Raw genomic sequence first — 23,540 nt, 5'->3', positions numbered from 1 at the left:
GGCAATCCAACATAAATTGTGTGTATAGAACAAAGAAACAGCAGTACTCTTGAGTTCATCAGCATTTTTCTCCCTGACAAAGAAAGCTACTCTAACAAGCTACTGGGAAAACTATGGTGAGTTATAGGAAATATGACATGCTCAGTCCCCCCCTCTATCCCATCTAACTCCCAAACCACCTAAACCTTTCACTTCGGGGATATTTTGGATGAGCTGTTCATAGTGTCCTCAGAAATAATTGGGTGTCCTAATTCAGCCACATGCAAATTAATGCTCCCCTAAAGAGGCCTTATTATAATTTCCAACCCTTGATGTCTATACAATCCCCTATAGTTCTTTAACTTCTTGCTTTCTAACTTCTGTTTACCGATGCACTACTTTTGTCAGCTCAGTATAGCATCAATTAGTAACACAGTTGTGTTTATTAGGTCTCCCTAGAGCCTTGAGAAAGCTGCTTTGTATTTATTAATGATTACACAGAGCAATACTATTTTTCAATAGCATTTAAAAATGAGTAAATTACTGAAGATGAACTATAAAAGAACTCCAGATTTCAAAGGCAAGCAAAAAAAAAAAAGCAAGCGTACTATTTCAAAATACCCATAATGCTTGCATAGTTAATTTTATTTTCAATTTAATAACAAGGAGGGAGGAATCAAATCTAGACTCTTCTTCCTGTTCTACTTTTGGTATTGTGGAGGACACACCATTGGCTTTAGAGATTGAGGTACTGATCTGGTGATTAATGAAGAGCCAGTTTAACAGGTCTAAATTTCATTATCACACACACCTGTTAGGTAACGCACACCTGATTCAGCAAAAATCCACCCACAAGGTGAATGTTGAAAAAATTTGAGAGAGAACTTCAGAAACTTAGGTCCAGCTTTTTGTCAAGCATAATTCAAAACAACCAACCTGAAATGTATCCAATTTGTACTCTCTTATCTTGTGAAGAATTCCCTGGATCCTATTAGGTGAAGTCAGAGCTGCCCATGTTGGTACGGAATTTGCTCTTTAAGGAAACCACAGGGACCAATCTCTCTGGCGATGAGTTTCTCCAAACCAAACTTAGAGTGATGGGGAGCAATTACAACGCTCACTTGCCCTCCTTTCACATTCCTGGTCATTTATGAGATGAAAAGTATGATCGGCAAAAAAAATCACTTTGCATTCAAGACAGGAGCTCTGGGAGCTCCCCGTGAGCATCTGGCTACCAGGCAGAAACACATCTCCGTGCACTTCCTTTGTCTTGCACTCACTCTTTGATGTGCAAGTCACTGGTGGAGTAAGCTGTGATCGCTTTGATGTCGGACTTCTAGACTTTATTGTTACTAGCATGCCTACAAGGAGAGCTGTCAGTCATGTCTTACATCTGAACAACGATGTTTCTTTACGGCACCTCTTTACAAGCATCAATCCTTAAGTACATGTTTTCCCATTTCTGCTGATTACCACACTATCTTTGTTGGGGGAGGGCTGTGCTCAAATATAACTACAGCACCCACATTTTCTGTAAACACCCTGAGGCGTCATCAGATGGCTGGTAACCAACCTTCTTCAACAAGAGAAGCCTGAGTGCAAAACATATTTCTAGCAAATGAAAACATTCTGAAAACATTCAAGCCATCTTAACAATCAAAATGAGTTTAGCCAATATTTCCCCTAAGCAGCCATTGAAATCACATGGAAACTTCTAAAAGAGATTCTGAATGCAACAGCAGCAGGGGGCTTAGAAAGTCTGCCAAAACTTTGAGACATCTTAACTCATATTAAACGACTTTGTTTCTCTGCACTGGTGGAAACAAAAACACTTCTGTTCTACATGATTATGCTTGTGATAGAAACATTGCTTTTGAAATAGATTTCTGCCAATTATTTTGTTAAATGGTATCATTTTTCAGAAGGTGCTTGCTATTATGGATACAACTTCAGTTACAGGAAGATGGTGTTCCATAATTTTCTGTTTTAGGAGAATAAATGGATGTATATCATTGTGTGTCCAATTTCTTAAATATATACATGCAAAACAGGCAATGTGCTTATTCTAAAAAAAACTCTGTTGAAAAAGACATAGCTCTAATTTCATGTGCCAGCTCCTATGAGATTTACTTTTCAAACTCCTTTATCACTTGTGCAACTACCTAATATTATCAAACCCCACTGGGAGATTCCACACAAAAATGAAATAAAGTTAAGGTGCTTACATCATACCATGCTGATTTATAATGAACTGCTATCTTTCTGAATAAATGTTTCAATGAAACCCAAGTTCTTAGAGATACAGGGTCACAGATGAGGAAGTACAATGATATTTTTCAATGACAGACTTTAGTTCCATAGTGCTCTTTTATAAGCTGGCAACACAGGAGATACACTGTTTCTGCTTGTTAAAAAAAAAAAATGCAAAGAAGACTCAGTGTCTCTGGATTTCTGGCCTAGAATATTTGGTAAGGAATAAAATTACTGTGGTGTGCAATGGTTAAGACTATTCCAGAGTTTCCATTTTTAAGCAGGCTCTCTACCCCAACCTCCTCGGTTTTAACTCAATCATCAAAAATGGAAAAGGCTTTTGGCTAGAATTTGATAATATATGACTGTAATTTACCAGAACTAAGTCTGGGCATTAATATTAATGAAAGTTTGTTCATTCTTAAAGTTAGTTAAACAATCAGCAAAAAGTAATCACCTCTTTCTACTTTAAATTTTCACTCCCCAAAGGAGCTGATCAGCTGATGGAGGCATCCCTAGCAATGAGGAGATAAGACAAGGAATAAGGAAACTAGAAGGGAATTGTTATGGACAATAAACGTGGCCCTTCTCTTATTTTAGGAAACATTTCCACAGAATGGGAGAGTTGGAAAGGCTCTTGATGGCTATCAAGTTTGCCCAACTTTACAAAAGGGGAAAGTGAGCAGTTGAGGTAGTCTGAAAAGTATTGAGTAGCTGACTTGGGAAGAGAATCCATGGGTCCGCCCGAACCCTTTGGAGTGGGGGTGCTGGTTTCCACTATCCAATGCTGCTGTTTCTGTACTGGGACGGATGACTCACACGTCAAGGGTGTTGGACCTTGGAGGTTTCCCCACCGCAGTCATCTGGACAGTTTTTTTTTTTAACACATTATCAATACTTGAGACCTACCTCAGACCAATAAAATCAAGAGCTTCCAGGAGTGGAGCCTGGGCTTGTATTTTTCATAAAGCTCTCTAGACAAGTCTAATGGGCAGACAAGGCTGAGAACTAAGAGAACAGATGGCCTCTAAATTCCCTCCTGGGTTATGGCTGAACATTCACCACCCGTTAGGAAAAAAAAAAAAATCTCGGATTTTGTTCCCTCCTGTTCATCCATGAGGCCATAAGCAATTCTAAGCCATTCCACTTTCTGTGTTGGCCATGCTGTTGTCACTATCTGTATGTCTCTAGTTCATTTATGTTTACTTAGATATCATCTGGGCTTCTCTCATAGCTCAGTTCGTAAAGGATCTGCCTGCAATGCAGGAGACCCGGGTTTGATTCCTGGGTCAAGAAGATCCCCTGGAGAAGGAAATGGCAACCCACTCCAGTATTCTTGCCTGGAGAATCCCATGGACAGAGGAGCCTGGCAGGCTACAGTCCATGGGGTCGCAAGAGTTGGACACGACTTAGCAACTAGAGAGAGAGAGGTATCATCTGCCTCTTTCCGTCAGAACATACACTCACAAGACCACAGACGAAAGTTGCTGTGCTCGGCACTGCTCCCACAGCATCACGTCTGCCACGTGTTGGGCTATGGCGCCTATATTTTCCAAGGAAGGAGGGGGCTGGAGTTGGTGCGGATGGGGGTCGGCCTTCCCCCACTCACCCAGCACAGTTCCACTTGTATCTCTTTCACCAGACTAGAATCTAAGTTGCACGAAGGCAGCGTTGTGTCTGTGACATTCAGATTTTGCCATTCTAGAGCCTGGGCACCAGCAGATACAAGCAGGGTGCTCAGGGCTTCAGAAACACCATCTTATAAATAGGAAACATTTGCAAGCTTTCAGGGCTCTAAAACCTGTACTTTGGTGCTGGAAAAAGAGCAACATAGAAAAAAGTCATCACTGTTTCCACTGGAGTCGGCCTTGACTTCTGCAGCACAATCCTCGGCCTGCCCCCACTGAGTGGTCACCATGGTGGCGAGACCCAGCCCGGTGGCTCACTGAGGGCTAGAAAGCCAGAGAAACTGGTTTCATCTTTCTGATAGAAACCCTGAACAAGATTTCTGCAGAAGAGGAATATGGTCCTCTCCTGTTTGGGCCATTTCAGGTAACAGACTGGGAGTCTGACCACTTGTTCCTACCCACTAGTTGATAGAAAAGCCAGAAGTAATAAGACTATCTCAAATGTGTCAGTAACATGCACACTACGGCAGAAATTACTCATGGTGGGCAGCTCTTCCACTCTGAAAGGAGACTTCAGTGGCCTCAAAAGGAAAGTGTCTGCTTACCTTAACATCCCTGACCTTCTAAGTATCCTTCCCTCACGAGGACGAGGAGAGGTTGAGACCAGAGCAGCAGTTCCCAAACATGTCAGATCCTCAGTCCCCAAGGGGAGCTTTTACAAGTTCATATTCCTTGGCCTCAGCCCAGACCATCAGAATCAGGACCAGGCAGGTAGTGATGCAGACTGGGCATTTATTTTTTAAATGCTTCTCAGCTAACTGTGAAGATTGATGATATTTGAGAACCACTGAAGGGTTGGAGGACTCCACTGCCCAACTGTGTTCTGACAGTAAGAGGGAAGTTTTACAGAGAGAACGAGAAACATCTGAATTGGCAACACCTGAGACACCTTTTAAATCCTCGCCTTCCCAGCTGAGACCAGGCTGACGAAATCAGGGTCTCCCCAGGAATCTGCCTTTGTAACTCTCTGGGTTATGGGTTGCTCTCCAAAGCTTCGGAGCCACTGCTTAGGCAGGATTTTAGAGCTTGTGGCTTGTTTGGAAGGAAATCATGTTCACGTGTAAACTGAAGGACTGACTTTATCCAATTATATTAATGTTTCATTGCATGTTGCAAAGTCTTTGTTTTAAACGGCGTGGAGCTCACAGAAACTACAAACCTATAAGCTCGGTAGTCTTAGAGCAGCTTGCCCTGGTTAAGCACGGCTGCCAGTTTCTCAGTACATGTCTTTAAATGCTGATTCATGGCTTAAGGTGGGGAGGGAGGTGTCTTTGTTCTATTATGAAATCACATGGGTGGCACCTGAATAACGCAGCACACAGTAGGCACTTCATAAATATTTGTTGAGACAAATTCAGTTTGTTATTTATATCCAGAGTTCTACTGAAGATATGACATGAGATAAAGAAAAGAAGATAAAAAAAAAACCCAATGACTGAAAAATGAAAATAACATTCTGTGAAAAAGAGGATATTTCTCATGTGGTGAAAGAATCACACTTCTGGGTGGCGCAGTTTGAAAAACGGTCTGCTTCAAGACCAGATCTGAGACTTAACCACAAGTCTTCACTTCTGAACCACTACCTTATTTCTATGATGAAAAAGTTTAAACAGTATGTTTTCCTGGCTTTTTTTAAAAAAATTCCCTTCCTTCTTTTTCACGTAAAGGTGAAATTTCATCTTTCCTGTAGGAGCAAGCCAGCACTGTCATCCTTTAAAATCCTGGTGATTATCTGTCATTGCGATCACCCTGGTTATCATGGCTCAGCTCAGGAACCTCGACTACTTGAGCAATGCAAAATTCACATAAACTTGCATTCTCCTCTCTTTCCATAGCATCAGTGACAAATGATATTTAAGGAAATAGAAAAATCAATACTTATTTCTTTGATTCTGATACAGAAACCAGATTGTTTCATAACTGTTTCACACTCAACAGACCACAGAAATCTAAGCACACATTTCATTTGTATTATCTATCTATCCTAAAAATGACACAAATGAATGCTTACCTCTACTTCGTGCAGTGTTTTAAAGCATACGTGATATAACGTTATATAAACTTGTGTAATAAACTGCTCAATTTCTTTGGCAAATTGTGTATACTTAGGTGAGCAGGATACTATAGTGCTAAATCTTCAGAAACAAAACAGGTTAATAGATTTGCATCCACTGATAAACTGTTTTATTGCCAAAAAGAGCTACAGTAGTTTACTTCTTTCTAAGTGTCTCCCTTTTTCGAAAAAAAACAAAAAACTCCCAAAGCTTTAGACTTATAAAAGGAAAATGCTGGATTTCTCTGATCAAGATGACTGACAATCTCTATTTTAAAAAAATATTTAATGGTTGGGGAATAGAATTAAGGTTGAAATTCTTTTTTGTTTTTTAAAAGGATTACCACAAAAGTCATAATAATTGTTTACTCACAAACCAACTATCACTTAAATATTTACACTTAATATGGAAAATATCACTTAAATATTTACACTTAATATGGAGCCAAATGGAATTTTATAAATCAATTTTAAACTATCTTAAGTTTTTAAAAAATATTTCCTTACTTTCTTCAAGAAAACTTTAAAAATTTATTGTCTCCACTACAGATATATTTCTATTAACCATGCACAACGATAAATCACACTTTTGAATCTGATGTAGAATGCCCCACAGCAATTGAGAAAATAACTTCAACCTTTGACCTCTCCACTAGCCTGATGGGAAATTCATTGGCACCATTACCGCTTTCAGCGTTCCATGGGAAAGTACCCACTAGAGGGCAGCCTTATCTCAGCTCTGACACTGGAGAAAAACACCTCAGAAATGCTCCAAATGTTCCTTTATTCCTTCAATATCCTTGATTTTCTTGGATATTTAATATCAACTTCAGTTCATCCAAAAGTATTTCTAAGTAGGTCAAAAGTCCACTTCCAAAAATTACAGTGGCATCACAAAGGCCATTCATGACATGGTCAAAAGATACAGCCTAGCTCATGTATCTCAAAGAAATCCAAAAAAAATTTAAATCTTTACTTTTTACTACCTAGTGGGTTAAGTGCTGAGTCAGTCATATCACAACTAGGACTCAGGTTGTGGTACAAAAACTTGGTATACAAATTTTAAGAAATTCTAGACAAACTGAAATGTATTTGAGGAAGAAGCTAACCAAGGATGCTGGAAGGCTGACTGTGAACAGAATGGAGTGGAGAGGGAAAGCAGAGACTGAGAATGTAGTATGGGTGTGTTTCATACTCAGTCTTCAAATAACTGACAATCTTTCTATCTTTCATATGAAAGATGGATTAAATGTGTTGTGTATTACCCCCAAAGAAAGAATCAGAATAGAATCAAAGGATTAAAAGTACAAAAGAGAGAGCTACACTTGATATAAAAAGAATTTTCATATTCAAGATGGAATAAGCTTCCTCTAATGATAGTGAGCACCCCATCACAGGAGGTGTTCAAGCAAAACCAGACAATTATTGGCAGGAAGGCTGCAGAGAGGAACCGAATGCCAATAGGGTGTGTATTGACATGACATTTTAGGTTTCTGCTCTTCCTAGGACTCTATGAGATGATGCTTGTTTGCTTTCAGGCAGACAGCTCAATCCAGTTGCCAGAGAAATAAACCCTAATCAAATGAGAAATGAGCTTTGCAGATCTATCTACTCGGAAACTTTGACTCTGGTTTCCTAAATGACAACAGATTTCTCAAGATACGTCCATGATCATGCCCCTTAACTGTCACGGAAACAACCAGGACAGCACTCACAAGCCCAGGGAATCAAGAGCTTTCTACTCCATAAAGGGATATTAAAGATGTATCTGTGAATGTTTCCTTTGCCTAAAGATATGTGGACATATAGATAAATCTCCAGCTTGATTCTACCATGATGGAGATAAGTTACACAGGTTAGCTGTGTATCATAGTATTTCATATTCTTTAGGAAAATAACGCTTGCGTTTCACCCAGATCCTCTTACAACATGCAGACTTAATGAAAATTGTGGATGAAGAGAACTAATGGTAAGCAAATAAGAATAACCCCATTTGTACCAAATTGATTTTATTAAATAGTAATTTAAAGATATTAAGCTCAGCAAAGCATTACATAATTGAATCTATTTTTTTTCCTTATAAATGCCAGAGTTATAATTTCTACTAACTAGAGACGAAGTTATATCCAGGACATTTTCACAGCTTCCTCCAGGAGAGGCAGCATGAAGACAGTAGAAATTAGGGCTCTAGTCCTTGCTTCGCCATGTACTAGCTGGAAGAGTTTGGCTATAACATATAACCTTTGTGAGCCTCAGTTTCTTCAACTAAAAACCAGGACAGAGTCAATGACTTTTTAGGGAGGATTAAATGAGACAATAATGTAAGCCACAAAGCAAAACACAAATATAGATTAACATCCTCCCTCTATTTATTTATGAAATGCCTCATAAATTTCAGAGGCAATGAAATCAAAAGCAAAAAATCAAATTGCTCGCAAACCTAGGGAATAGATTTGACATTACTTTTTAAAAAGTTTATCTATTTTTAATTGAAGGATAATTGCTTTACACAATTTTGTTGTTTTCTGTCAAACCTCAACATGAATCAGCCATAGGTATACATATATCCCTCCCTTTTGAATCTCCCTCCCATCTCCCTCCCCACCTCACCTGACATTACTTCTTATACCAAGATTTTAAAGTTATTGGGTTACCTCCTTATAATATGACGAGGGCTAACAAACGTCACTTAAAAAAAGAAAATCTAGAAACAAAAGATTTCAACTGCTTTCTTGTATTAACATTTTGCCTGTTGGCTAATATATGCTATTGTCTGTCAGTTTAGACCTCTTATCTGGATATAGCGCTCTGACAATGAAAAACCATGTTCCATCATGTTACAGACGATATGACAGATACAGAAAGCTCAGACTGCAAATCTCTAAGTCCATTCCTCAAAGGCTGGTGTGAAAGGGAGGTATCCTTAGTGGAGGAGCTAGAAGGGGGAGAAAGAATAAGTAAATCATTCATCAACAGGTCAATATGTGGTCTCTGAGATAATATCAAATGTGAATTTACACCTGTGTTATCACTGGGGGACCTCTCCAAATTATTATTTTTAAAGCAGAGAAATATAGATACAGCGTAGCTGCTAACTCTGAGCATCTAATTATGATTTATAAAATTAATAAATATAAAATATATAGGTTAAGGTAGGCTTGATTTCTTATTAATACACACTGAAAATTTGGCCACCTCATGCAAAGGGTTGACTCATTGGAAAAGACCCTAATGCTGGGTAGGATTGGGGGCGGGAGGAGAAGGGGACGACAGAGGATGAGATGGTTGGATGGCATCACCGACTCAATGAACATGGGTTTGGGTAGACTCCGGGAGTTGGTGATGGACAGAGAGGCCTGGCGTGCTGCAGTTCATGGGGTCGCAAAGAGTCGGATACAACTGAGCGACTGAACTGAACTGAAAATTTAGAATCCATGTAGAAAACATTTCTACAATGAAGTATTTATAGATTTGTTTCACTCATGTTTTTTATTTTATAAACAATGTTACTTTTACAATTTTTTATTCTTCTTTTTTAAAATTGGAATACAGTTGTTTTACAAAGTTGTGGTAGTTTCTGCTGTACAGTAAAGTGAATCAGCTATATGTTTACATCTATCCCCTCTTTTTTGGATTTCCTTCCCATTTAGGTCAGGGCAGAGCATTGAGTAGAGTTCCCTGTGCTATACAGTAGGTTCTTGCTAGTTATCTATATTATACTTAGTATCAATAGTGTGTGTACGTATATATAGATATGTCTCAACCTTAATCTCCCAAATCATCCCACCTTCCTTTTCCCCAAGGGGTTTTATTGATCACTAAAATAACTTCGGAAAAATTTTAAAATAACTGAACTCTACCTCTGCAGATCTATCTATCTATCCATTCAGTAACTTTTTCTCCCATAAAAGGTCATTTGTAAATGTTATTTTTTTAGGTGCCCCAGAACAAATTACAAGTAGCTAGGTGCTATTGCAGATGCTCTGCAATTATCTACTTGCTGATCTCACCCATTTTATTGTGATTCACTTGACTGGGAGGGAAAGGTGGGAGAAAGAGAAGTCTGGTAAGAACTATTAATATAGTTACTTATATATTTACTAGATAGTAAAAAGCCCTAACATTTAAATTACATATATATTTAAATATATATGTACGTAGACATATTTAAAGGACTAAGTCTATTAAAGACTATATTATTTTATAACTGGGCAGCATTAAATAAATTATACGGTACTCAATTCAAATCGAGGGCAAAGTGGTTTACTTGAGTATGATATTGCTTTGCATTTCAAGTGATGTGACTGAAATATATAAAATCAAGAGGCTGCTCATGAAAACAGTGCTTCTAAAATATTCTCAACTTCATAGATGGTCTGAACTCCCTCTGTCACCCATGGGCAAATGAACTCAGAGATCCTCCTTGTCTATAAAAGAAGTGACCTCTCCTTGCCTGCTAAGCACTCTGCTCGCTGAAATAGTCATTTGGGTTTTCTCTTTCCAAGATCCAGCCATTACCCTCTCCCAATCCTACCCATCAAAGGTCATGAAAGTAGAACAAAAGTCCCAGCTGAGGGATACTACTGACACAGTGCTTAAAATAAGATGAGGGATAAATTCAAACTTCATTTGGGAAAGAGAAAGTCCACATTCTTCAAAACTATAAAATCACATTTATTAGAGCTGGAAATACCCCTAGTCACCTACATATACAGTATTTTCAAAGTGGTATCGTGCCTTGTGTTTGCGCACGGATTGTGCACGCGGAACAATCTATTATAGGACAGACATTCCCCTTAAGCCTCCCTTCACTCTCCTAACTCCATTTACATGAACACTGGCTGAGGGCTCCTAGGAAGCAAAGGGGGCATAATCTACTGAAACTGATGAGGCACTCGCATTTCCTTTCAGCACTGGCTGCCGCCTGACATTTGGCCAAAGCACTTTTGTGATGAGCAGAACAAGTGCTCCCCTGATTATAAGTGTTATCGCTGGCTCTCGTCGTTTGCCCAAGAAGCCATCCAAATGGTATTGGAATTCTGTTGTTAATTAAACAAAAACAAAACTGAAAGATGAGACTAGAGTTGCTCCAATGAAGATTTATTACTTCTAAGCATGAATCCACTTTAAGCCTAAACTTATTTGACAAGGAACGCAGAGGAAGGATTTTATTCTTTCGTGAGTTCAAAAGGCCTGATTTAATGATGTTTAAAAAACATCAGTAAATCCACCAACAAAGCGAATGTTTCTCTTTTATGGTGGCTTGTTCTACCCTCCCCCTTCTACATGCATACGCATACTGAAAAGCTATATTGTAAAGAGTGTTTCTGTTTCGTATGAAAAAAATCTAATTATACAAACTCTCTTCCATATGGAACCAATTTAACTATTAAAACTGAGAGGCAGCAGGGAAGTATTTAATATGATTCTGGGCCAGTTTCCGCTGCCCTCTTCCCCCCGCCCCCCTTAAATCTGATATGGAAACATTTACAGCATTCCTTATTTTCCCAGAAACTATTTTTCTTCAGTTTAAATACGCATCAGAGCAAGATAACCCTATTAAGACACAGGATATTATGATACTTGGAATGAAATATTCTAATTGTCTAGATGCATCGCCCCCTTCCCGCCGCCTCCCCCCTCCAGCTGAGCTTATAGAAAAACTGCAATGCCAATGTATCTGAGCCAGTTTTCCCAAAGCACAATACTCTGAATCTATTATCTTCTGGCAGCCAGAGGTCACTCCAAGACAAATGTGTGGGCTAGTGCTCTGGGGGGATACGGTGGTGGTGTGATTCCCGTGATAATAATCACTAAGTGATAGTATGGAACTTCATTTTGTACTAACTACAAAAGCAAAAGCCCAAGTACTTAGAAACATCAAAATTAAGTTAAAATCTTAAAACGCACTTTCCTTAACTGTTTGGTGGTTACTGTTCCTTAGGGGAAATAGTCTCTGCTTCTTATCCTTCCCCAATCGACACCAATTATATCAAATAAAATAGATAAGGACTAGGATTGACACCTCCCCAAATCTATTTCATGCCGTAAAGAAAAAAAAAAAGAAAGGATGAAAATGTCTTAACTACAAAGGCTGTCTGAATCGTTTTACAGGATTAATGAACTGCAGGAAATAGCATAAAAGTTTTTTTGAGAGGGAGGGGAGGAGCATACACTTCTACAGAAAAAGTCGGTAAGAAAATCTTAAAATCATTTTGGGAAGAAAAAAAAACTTGAGGCTTAAGAACGTGGATCACAGGGAGGTCTCCTCCCTTTTCTTTTATCCGTTGCATATTCTAAAAATGATTAAATTCCATTTCCCTCAAACCACCGGGGAAAAGACAAAAATTTTGCTCTGGGCACGTCGGCTAGGAAGATTTCATCTCAAGCAGTTCATCTTAGCGACCAGTACGTTTCGGCCTGTTAATAATTAATAAAAGAGATGCCACCCAATCTCTAGTGAAGAAAGGCAAAGCTCGGTGATCCGAAAGTAAACCTAAGCCAGATACCGAACATGTTTCCTTCATCCAGGATTGCAACAAAACCTCCACCTTAGCAAACGTTTAACGAGCGCCCCGCGCCCGCTCTGATGGGCAGACCCCGCAGGACTGTCTAGGTCTGAGAAATTGCGGCGCGTTAAGGAAGCCCGGTCAGCGGCAAACAGATGGGGCTCTAAATCCCCGCTCCCAGCGGCCGGGTCTGCGAAGCCACTCGGGCAGATTAACCACCCCGAAGAACCTGCTGGCGCACAAGCGGGCGGCGGGGTGCGGGCTGAGTTTCTCTCGGACTGTTGGCTTGTCTCGGCTTCTCCCGACCGCGCAGGCGACTTCCTGCACACCTCCAAACTTTGGCTTTCTCATCAGAAACTTTCCTGACTTGCCACGGTTTCTTTCCTCCTCACCTAGGGGGACCTGAAGCCAGTCCTCTTTCCAGCCAGTACCCCCTTCCATCCGGCTACCAGCCTGGCTAAGGACTTCTGACAGGGCCGGCGGCCGGGCGAGGAGGCTCGACGGAGTCTTGACCACGACTAATCTGCGCCCGCCGGCTCCTCTCTGCTGTCTAACCTCCACCACTGCCCGCGAATCCTGTGGGGGGTAAAGTTGTTTCCCCACATTCATCCACAACCCAAAAGTATCAAGTCGGGGTGCGCTGCGGCTGCGGGCGGCCCCCGAGGGAGTCTTGGCACGTTCCAGAAGCCCGTCTCGCTAGGGCCTGGGCGCTTTCGGAAGTGGCCGGGGCGGGCACGCAGCGCAGACCGGCTGCACGTCCCCCGCCGGCGGCCGCCGGGCGCTCGGGGCTGCCGGGCCGCAGAGGAGGGGAGGGCCCAAGGCCCGGGGCGCTGACCAGTCCCCAGGGATGACACCGCACCCGCGCGCACGCTCGGCCGGGCCTGGCCGCGGCGCCTTCCCTACGCAGGCCAGAGCTGTCCGGGGTGCGGGCCCTGGGGACCCGTCGCGGGCGCCCCCGGCTTCCTCCTAGCTCCTCAGGCCCTCCCCTCCCTGCCAGAAGCGCGGCGACTCCCAGCAAACTTTCTTCCGGGAACCCCGCCGGGTGCCAGGAGGACCCGGGCGACTGACAGGAGCCAGAGGGGACAGAAGTTGGGGGGGGGGGCGAGTCCAGCCCCTGCGCCTTCGCCCCGACAGGAGGCAGGCAGATCCCGTGACCCGGCTCAGGGGGCGCCGCTGCAGGGGCCCAAAAAACCCTGGCGGGGTTCCCGCAGCCAGCCCCGGGCAGTACGTGCGCTCGGGCAGGCGCGCCCACCCCTCCCCCTGCACGCCCGCCTCCCCGCCCCCGGAGCAGCCAGCCCACCCGGCCCCGGTGGGGCGCCCGGGCTCACCTTTCATCGCTGCGATCACAAAATACATCATTTAAGCCGCGGTGAGGAGAGCGCAGGGAGAGCGGATGGTCCGACCCCGGAGCCCCCTCTGCCGCCGCCGCGCCGCCGCCGCCCGAGCCACAGCAGCAGCTGCAGCAGCTGCCCGCCCGCCGAGAGCCATCCCGAGCCATAAGAGGCTCCATGTGACCGGCTGACATCACGGCCGCCGCTCTGTTTACACCGCGCCCCTCCGCTTCCTCCCGGGGCGGGAGGCGGGCGGCGGGAGGCGGCGCGCCCCAGCACCGCGCCCCGCCCCGCCCCCGCGGGCAGGTGAGCTGCCGCGGCTCCCGGGCGCACCCGGGTTGGCGCTGCCCTCCGGCACCCCCGGCCCGCATCCGGACCCCCAGCCTTCTGCCCGCTTCCCAGGGCACCTGTGGCATCCCGGGGGCTCTCTGCTCCCAGCGCTCTTCTGATTGCGCATCTACTTTCTCCTCCGACCCCTTGGGCAAGAAGGGCGCAACCTGAAGCTACTTTCCCGCTCCCTTCCCGGCCCTCCCGGGGGTGACAAAAGCGCCAACTCGTTGGCAGAAAAGAAGGGTTTGTTCGGTCTGGCGGGGGCGAGGGGTGGGCTATAGTCTCCCTCGTTTTCAACTTCCCAGTTCACCCCAGTTTTATTCGGAAGGTAGAGCCCCCTCCGGGGCGGTGGAGAACGGAGTCACCCAGACTGTTCCAGGAGTAACAGTTTCCTCAGTCTTTTCCGTGAGACTCGGCCTGCGAAAAGGGAATTCCGCCCACCTAGGCATTGATATTTCTCATCCCACCAACATCTAAGGTTCTGGTTTACACTTCTACCTTCCTGCAGGACCACTGATATCTGGAAGGAGAACAGACAACTGTGTGTGAATCACCTCAACGTACTCAAGTTGTCAGCCGATTTGAGCCACTCATTTCCCAGGCTCTTCCATATCCACCATTCTCTCCAGAGAACCCATCTACAAGTGGAAAAGGTTCTAGTTTTCACACCCTAAAAGTGAGATGTTGCGGTACTTTAGACAGGAAAAAAAAAATCACCACCACTACCATCACCACCAAATAACCAAGCAACCTCTAAAGGTCAACTGGGTGAATTTTAACTTGCAACTAAGGCTTAATTCCCTCCAAACTTTGAAGCTTAATCCTTTTAACTGGCCTTATGGAAACTTAAATCATGATATTATTATCAGATGAATCTCTTTACTGTGAACTTCAGATGCTACATACCCAGAGACCACATTATTTAAAATTTCAGCAGGTTTGTCCACAGTATTGAACATAGCAGAAAAAATTTTCAAAAGCCAAGTTCGCTACCTACTACTGTTCCTTCACACAATTTCAACTCTGCTTTCTTTTCTGATGGTCTGTGTTTCCATTTACACCTCAGATATTAGATGGTTATTAGTTGTTGCATTCACGGTAATTAAGCAAGAAGAGTCCTAACATTTTTTCCCATATAACTGAGTTGTCCTTGCTGCTGAGTTGGGATGTAATTTAAAACACATGCAGACAATCAGCACTGCAAAAACTAAGATTTATACCTCTCCCACCCCCCAACCCCCCTTCAAGGCAAAATTTACAGAGTGCTCTAATTTAGAAAGTTAAAAAAATTCATGGCACCTTAAATAAAGCCATACCTTTATAAAAGTTTGATTTCAGCTAAAGTTATCCTAACAGTTTTTTCCCCTAATAAAACCACAAAAATCAGAAATCATAATAGTGTGAAGCCAAGACCTACCCATGTTAACTCAGCTGTCCAGCCATAGCGAAGTGGACAAGAGTTTCAAATGAATCAACCATACCCACTGTGATGTTTACAGTGATGAAATTAAATCACACCACGTTCCCATGATGCAACTGCATCTCCCAGTGAGGCAACGCCCCTCAGTTACACAGACACTATCCTTCATATGTGGTTCTTGATTTCCCTTGTCCTACCAACTTTAATAAGGACAGGTAATGCCAAGCTGTTCTATTGGTAGGTTCTGGGTACAGTTTTCTTTCCTTTGTATTGTTAAAGGATGGAGAAACATTAGCGACTGCATGCTCCTAGGAGTGTTTTTCCATACTCACTGCAAATGAATCCAGATAAACGACTATTCAGTGTTACTTTAAAACAGCATCCTGCTTTAGAAAATAATGCTTTGAAAATGACCAAATCCATTAGCTCCAGCCTGCCTGTCAGACATCTGACTCCAAGGTAAATAGTCTTACATTACTAGTAATCGGTATTTATTTCCAGACCATTTCAAATGAAATCAGTAATCGGGAATGACATGTAACATGACATATGCTCCTGCAGTTACAAGGAGAAGAATCATTTGTCCTATACATATGTCCCCAATAGAAATATAATCTCATAATACTTAAACTTGAAATATTTATACTTTTATTCAACAAAGACATTTCCATGATAATGTAACACTGACCTTGCCCTTTAGAAATGTATTTCATTCTCACCATACAACTAATGAGCAACAGAATTTCAGATATTAAGTCACAGCAACCTTCCTGTGTGGCTAGATGCTATTTGTAATACATGCCTCCAAATGCCTTTTTTCATTTTCAACATAGCTTTTAACCCAGAGTATATTAGTGTTTATATTAACATAAAACTCTCATGAAACTTCAAAGGTAAATATGAGAGGTTTCTTTTTCTTTAAAAACCCTCTTGAAATACAACTTTTCTACAGAGTTATAAGTCCTCAACCAAGTAAATCAGTCAGGAATGAAAGGATCTGTATTTCCCTTCAGTACTTCCACATTGAAGCCAAAAAGGAAGCACATTTTGGTGCAAACTTTTACCAACTAAATATTAAAATACAGGAATAATGATTTGGTTTCCATAAAACACACACTCCTGGAGTACCAACTATGAGGGTAAAACAGTGTTAAGTAGTTTACTGTTTCCATTTGAAAAAATTTTACCAAGTGTTCTGAAGAAACAAAAAAAAGCGTAAAATAATTGATTACAGGAAGGTAATTAAACAAGATGAGAACTCTTTACCATGAATGAGATTATATCATACATGAATTCTCAGGTCAAATATTTCTGTTGGCTAATCTCAGAAAAAGGCATACTTAAAAAACATGTAATTCAATTCAGAATCCTCTATAGACAGCTCCACATGGTTCCCTGTGTACTGGGTTTCCCATTGGATCTGTCACTTAGCAAGGAAGTGGAAGGACATGACTGATGACAAGTTATCCCAAAATGCCTATGAGGAAAGCCTGCTGGATTTCTACAGGAGTCTAGAGTATAATCAGTAAATTAGCGCTTATCTTCCCATTTTCAGAAGTTAAATAAGGAAATGATACTTGACTTTAGAAAAGTACATTTGACTTTCTGCCAAACAGAATCTGACCTCATGGTACACCACACTGATTCACACCTGGAGTGCTACTGGGGAGTATGGCAAAATGACGGGCTGACAAACTTATCCAGAATCGTCAAGTGGCTCCCTGTGCAATGATGTTTTCAAAGTTGGCTGATGCACATGAGAGGGAAGCTACATTTTGACTCTGAGGTTCTGTCTTGCCCAGGTCCTGGTTCTCTCTCTCCAGTGTGTGGCAGCTTGCTAATTCAATTAACTTCTTTCTAGCTGAACAAGAAAGGGATCAGTGAAAGGTTAATATGGTCCTGGGCAGCTTGATTCAGCTGAATCCTTAGCCTCCATGGCACTGTGATATGTAGGAGCTGAGCCGTTTGGGCCAACATAAAGCTAGGGGACCAGGTCTCCTACATAAAAACAGGGTCTGAGAGTATGAGACCCTGGTCACTAGGTCTGAGACCTAAAGAGTTCTAAGTAAGATTACTTGGGAAGCTAAAGAGTAGACACAAACTTACCTACAATAGATTACAGCCTTGCTTAGTTTTGAGTCTGAAAGTGTCTCATAAAGAAACATTTATAAATGGAATAATGCTGATAAGACCTGGACACCAAGGTGACAGAGGGGTCTCTTTCTTTATGTGTGTTAAGGAAGAGGGGTGATCAGATTAATACAATCTGTTTTATTCATGATTTTAAAGCAAATACAGATACCAGATTTAAATGTACATGTATGTGTGCACATATATAGTCCATGAAAATAGTGAAATTAATGGTATTTTCATGGCAAGAGACATTTTCAATTTTATAAATACACTCACACACATATATATTTCTTACATTTCACGTCATCAAGCACATTTACTGAATACTTATTATATGACTGGCCCTCTACTGGAGAATCAAACAAGATTCAAACAAGCTCTGTTCTTCAGAAGCTTCCTAATAAGGTGACCTTGGCTCGGAAAACTCTATACAGAAGTCAGTTCCCTGAGTTTGAACTTCCCTAAAGAAAGGCAGTGTCCGGCCACCTGCGGAAAAGGTGTTTGCACAGTGCTTCACTTCTCACAGCTGATGAATGGCTGTAAGTCATTAGTGTGGCTGTTAGGGTAATAGGATGTTGGAAGTGAAGGATTTGGCTGAATTGAGACAACGGTGAAGGGATTCTGAGATTCTTAGAACCACGTGTCTCATATATCTATTAGGAAATTCAAGAACTGACAGATGTTTTGTAACCATCACAAGGAAGGAAAGGATAAAGTTCACAGGCATTCAGACCTAAGCACCCTCCACAGAATAGGTAGGTGGCAGGTGCCTCACTACACGCACACCTGCTAAGGGCAGCAAGGAAGATGACTCATACCACAGGCCAGAGGGACTGCCATAACTGTGTTCCCATGGGATATCTTCACCCTACTCCTACGGCTGCGGGTGGAACAGGCACTCAGGAAATGATGAGTCTGTTTAAAAAATTATTTTATTAAAGTATAGTTGATTTACACCATGTTAATTTCTCCTATACAGCAAAGTGACACAGTTATATATATATGTGTGTGTGTATATATATATTCTTTTTCATATTTTTTTCTATTTGGTTTATTATAGGATATTGAATATAGTTCCCTGTGCTATACAGTAGGGCCCTGTTGTTTATCTTCTATGTATAATAGTTTGTATCTGCTAATCCCAAACTCTCAGTCCATCCCCCCACCCTCCCCTGCCCCTTGGCAACCACACCTCTGTTCTCTACATCTGTGAGTCTTCCGGTTTCATAGATAAGTTCATCTGTTTCATATTTTAGATTCCACACATAAGTTATATTGTATGATATTTGCCTTTCTCTGATTTACTTCACTTAGTATGATAATCTCTAGGCCCATCCATGTTGCTGCAGATGGCATTATTTCATTTTTTATGGTTGAGTAGTATTCCATTATATATATGTGCCGTGTCATCTTTATCCATTCATCTATTGACGGATAATTAGGTTGTTTCCGTGTCTCAGCCATTGTAAGGAGTGCAGGAACTTAAGATTTTTCTTTTAGTTAAAGGAATATAGGTAGTAGAAGCGAACTCAGAACTTGGAGTCCTGGGTTCAAGCTTGACACTTGTCACTTAGTGTTCTATGTCACCCTGGGCAAGTCATCTCCCTTCTCAGGCTGTCAGGCCCCTGAATGTAGAATGAAGGAATAGGAAAGACTTTGAAGGGCTCCTGTGACTCAAATATCCCATGACTACTTTCAGGACCATGTCCCAGCCCCTCCTCAGAAACACCTTCATCCCTTTCTTTCTACTGCGCCATGTGGACTTCCTTCTCCAAGGAGCCTTCCTTCCTTCACTGAACCCCGAAGAATGATACCGTGAGCTCTGGCATTAGATTCAACTGGGCTCCAAACCAACCTTTATCCTACTCACTAGCTGAGTGATCTTGAGCAAACCTTTGTTTCCTCATATGTGAAATAGGATAGTAGAACCTTGCAGGGACACTGGAAGGAGTAAATGAAACAATTTAAAGAAAGGCCAAAGTGATTATCTCTAAGTAGGGTTACAAGAGGAAATACTATCACCACCCCATATTGTTATACACACAGACCACGTGCCTGATAAAAAATTATTGACCTTAATAAGGATATGTTAAAATGATTATCAGCAAGCACTTTTGATAAGCTTGGAAATGTGTGTGTGTGTGTGAATGCACATGTGTGTAATAAGTATTTATTATGCACCTGCTAAGTATTGGGAATATAAAGATGAATAAAAATTAAATTACCCCTTGGCATAAAGGACCTCTTTTTATGCACTATTTTCTATAAGACTGCAAGCTTTTTTTATGTCTTGCTTCCTATAAGAATGCAAGTTCCTATCCAATGAACAACGATAAACGTCTGTGCATTACATTGTGTTGGGACATGGAGAGGAAAGGAAAAAAGATTAAGATGTCAGACCTTCCCTCGAGGAGCTTGCAATCTAGTAGGAAAATGAATGCAATGCTTATATTGTAAGGCAGAATATGTGACACATACTCTAAGCCAGGTGCTATGTAGGCCAAGAGTAAAAGAGGTTACTTTGTACAGGGTTAATCTTAAACTTTATGAGCAGAAGGACTTGATGGAGGAGGTTCCACTTAAACTAGACTTCGAAGACTAATCAGATTTTAGTAGACAAAAAAAGGAATAAAGGCCCTCTAAGAAGGAGAGCAGAACACACCTAAAAGCACACGTAAGAGCACAGAGACAGAAATCATGCATGTTTTACTTAAGAAAACATGATGGTCTAGAGTAACATGAAGTACATATAGATAGGGAGGGGAAGAAAGCTCAAAACGTAGGCTGTCCATATTCCTTCTGCTTTCCTTCAAAGTGCCTAGTACAGAGTTTGCAAACTATACTGTACACATTCAGAGAACAAGTTCTGAAAAAAGAATTGAGGGCAGAAGACAAGAATCACACTTTCAAAAATAAATCTCTTTATAGCTTGCCTATTTCATAGTCTTATTCTAAGGATTAATAGTTGGTTTGATAGTCATAAAGCTAAATTACACTTAATAAAACACATAGAGCAAAAGAGTTCCACATCACAGCACACCGGGGAAGAATAAAACTGGAAATGGGTGTTATTTCATCAGAGCGTAAAGCTAAGCAGAGCATTTTAAGAGGAACAAGATAAATTGAATGTTATTTGATTTCGTATCTCATCCATTTCAGTTCTGAAAATGATCTGAGACAGTTCTATTAATACAGATGCTTTGTGTAGAGGCCATATTTTTTAAGAACTCTCTTAAATATAGATATATATATTTTTCAAATAATGGAGAGAAGATAAGCAGTTACAGATGGTTTTCCCTATTTTTGTCATGCATGATCAAGGACCACAGTGTAACGTGGGCTTCACTGGGAAATCTGAGTCTCACAGCTAGGAATGTTCCAGGAGCAAAGGCTGGCATTATTTTGCTTTCACAGAGAAAATATGTTCCTGTTCAGTCAAGCAAAGTAATCAATTATTCTGCATTATGAAATACTCATTTTATAACTATTGACATTTCAGACAGTTGTGCCACATGTCAATAGTGGTTTGGAGGCTCACATTTGAGCTTCAGCTCATAGGATGGAATTTACTGGGCTGGCACTGTCGGGTCAGGAGTCTGTTTGCTGCCCTCAGTAGTATACTTATTATTTATCTCTAGTCCTGCACTGTGGAAGTACACTGTGAGGACTGAAACAAGAACAGATTTGAGGGTGTTTTTCTACTTTCATTAAAAAAATATTAACTCTTCTAAATATGTTAGATTCACATTAAAATTCTATACATTTCTCTTGAATTAAAAAAAAAAAGATTTCTACATTTTGTAAGATGGAGGTTGATTAAATTAGGTATTCCATTCAGAGTTTCCAAAATTCACATGAGATTTTGAGTATCTAGTTAAACCTTGTGCCCCCCCCAAAGATTATTTTCTGAAATCAAAATGGCTTTCCAATAATTATATCACACTGCAGCTCTTGCTTCTACCTCACCTGTTGGTTCACAATTCTTTGGAATTCATTCTTTAGCAGGTACTTTTTCACATTGAATTCACTCAAAACTCTCTTTTGAGGAAACTGACAGGCAGATAAATTAAGTAACTTGTCCAAAAACACAAGGAACCATAAGAAAAATCCATGTGAATGGAATCTGGGGTGTGTACTCTTAACCACTATGTTATGACTCTCAAACATTTTCTGAATTTTTCTTGAATTGTGCACTACTAAGTATTTTGAAAAAGGCAAGCTGACTTCTTCAGAAATTAAAATTGACTAATAAAATGTAGGCATGTGTGCAAGAACTTCTTTTATCACTAGCTCCTGTAATTGAGCAGGGTTAGCATGTACCATTATGAATTATTGCACAATTTAGTAAATTATTTAATTACTTACTAATGAAGAAACATATTGTACACGGTTGCAATTATCCTGTTTGAAAACAACGTTGTCATTCGTCCATTTAAGAAACACTTGCTACACATTAAATTAACTCTTGAGGGGAATTCTATCCTCTTTTGGAAAAATTAAACAACTCTAAATATTGGCAACGGAATGGGACATAGCTAACAACTTAAAAAAGCCAAGCTGGCATTTCTAAAAGACTTCAGACAAAATAACAAATCTGCTGGAAACACACACAAAAATTAATAATTTTAGACTTCATGCTCTTCTACAGGAAAAGCACAAGATAGAGGTAGTTACTGTTTTTACTTTTCCAAATTGTATCAAGGCTGCTCTTTTTATAAATAATTTTTGCAACATGTCATATAATATAGCATTTCCTGCACCTACTTTAATCACTGAACAAATGGTTTCCGCAGCATAATAATCTTAAGCAGAGCTACTTAGTTTTCAATATACTTTGAATAAATCATTGTCTACATTTATTAAGTGACTACAGTCATGCATGGCCTCGTTATAAAGACATAGTACATATACAGCCTCAAGATGTTTTGGCAACACATCTTAAGTAATACAGAGTATTTTTTTTTTTTTTTTTTTACTTTACCACATCTTTGGTCCTTGAAATATAACAGAGATAATGTGGCAGAGCCACTGTAAACAAGGCGAGATTTCAAAAAAGACACATCAGACTTGGGAGACACTCAAAGACGTCATGCGTCCTGCTTCCAAGACCATAAGCTGCTAAACAGTTTCCATGTGTGACAGTTGCCTATCGTTGCTGTTGTTCAGTCGCTAAGTCATGACTGACACTTTTGTGACCCCATGGACTGTAGCCCGCCACGTTCCTCTGTCCATGGGATTTCCCAGGCAAAGATACTGGAGTGGGTTGCCATTTCCTTTTCCAGGTGCCTATCATTAACGAATCATATATAAGCAAGAAAGATGATATTACATTTTTTTCTTTTGTCGTGTTTTCTTTCCTACCCCAGGGTCAATATGCCATATCACTGGGTAATTTAAGTTAAATGAAAGTTTTGTTCTCCTATGAATAACACATACATTGGAGCTCTAGTATTGTTGTTGTTTAGTCGCCCCATAGACTGTAGCCCACCAGGCTCCTCTGTCCATAGGATTCTCCAGGCAAGAATACTGGAGCGGGTTGCCATTTCCTTCTCTAGGGAGAGTTATACTATAGTTTACAGAATTCACCACTTGCCAAAATACAGTAAGGAATTATTTCCTATAAACCAGTAAGAACTTCATTAAATTTGAGCATTATGAAACAATAGAAAGGAAAACATATTTTGTATGTTCAAGGTATCCACTGCTCAATTTATAGTGTAACATAAATTTCTACATAGTATTTATTTTATACTCACAGTGTTTTATCAACAAGAACACTAGTAAAACACATGCTTTAATAGTATTTTCTGATGTTACCTTGGCAAACTAGAAGAACTATATTTTAAT

The 23,540-nt window shown here is 40.9% G+C and overlaps 1 protein-coding gene across 5 annotated transcripts in view; it reads right to left on the bottom strand.

Annotated features, from left to right (window-relative positions):
* Window positions 1-23,540, bottom strand: part of RORA (RAR related orphan receptor A) — a 796,368-nt gene that overhangs the window by 94,963 nt on the left and 677,865 nt on the right. For 2 of the 5 annotated variants that reach the window (XM_081507583.1, XM_081507584.1), the window contains exon 1: window positions 13,808-13,977. The exons of the other annotated variants lie outside the window; for them this stretch is intronic. In XM_081507583.1, the coding sequence (XP_081363709.1) occupies window positions 13,808-13,838 (31 nt within the window). In that variant the 5' untranslated portion in view covers window positions 13,839-13,977. Of the gene's footprint in view, window positions 1-13,807; window positions 13,978-23,540 lie in introns of those variants that run through there. 5 annotated transcript variants of the gene reach the window in all.

The sequence above is a fragment of the Giraffa tippelskirchi genome, chromosome 7, assembly GCF_054371585.1.
Source record: "Giraffa tippelskirchi isolate mGirTip1 chromosome 7, T2T-mGirTip1v1.2.pri, whole genome shotgun sequence".
NCBI lineage: Eukaryota > Metazoa > Chordata > Mammalia > Artiodactyla > Giraffidae > Giraffa > Giraffa tippelskirchi.
Note: the sequence above shows the minus strand (reverse complement) of the source record. Positions and strands in the feature narration are given on the sequence as shown.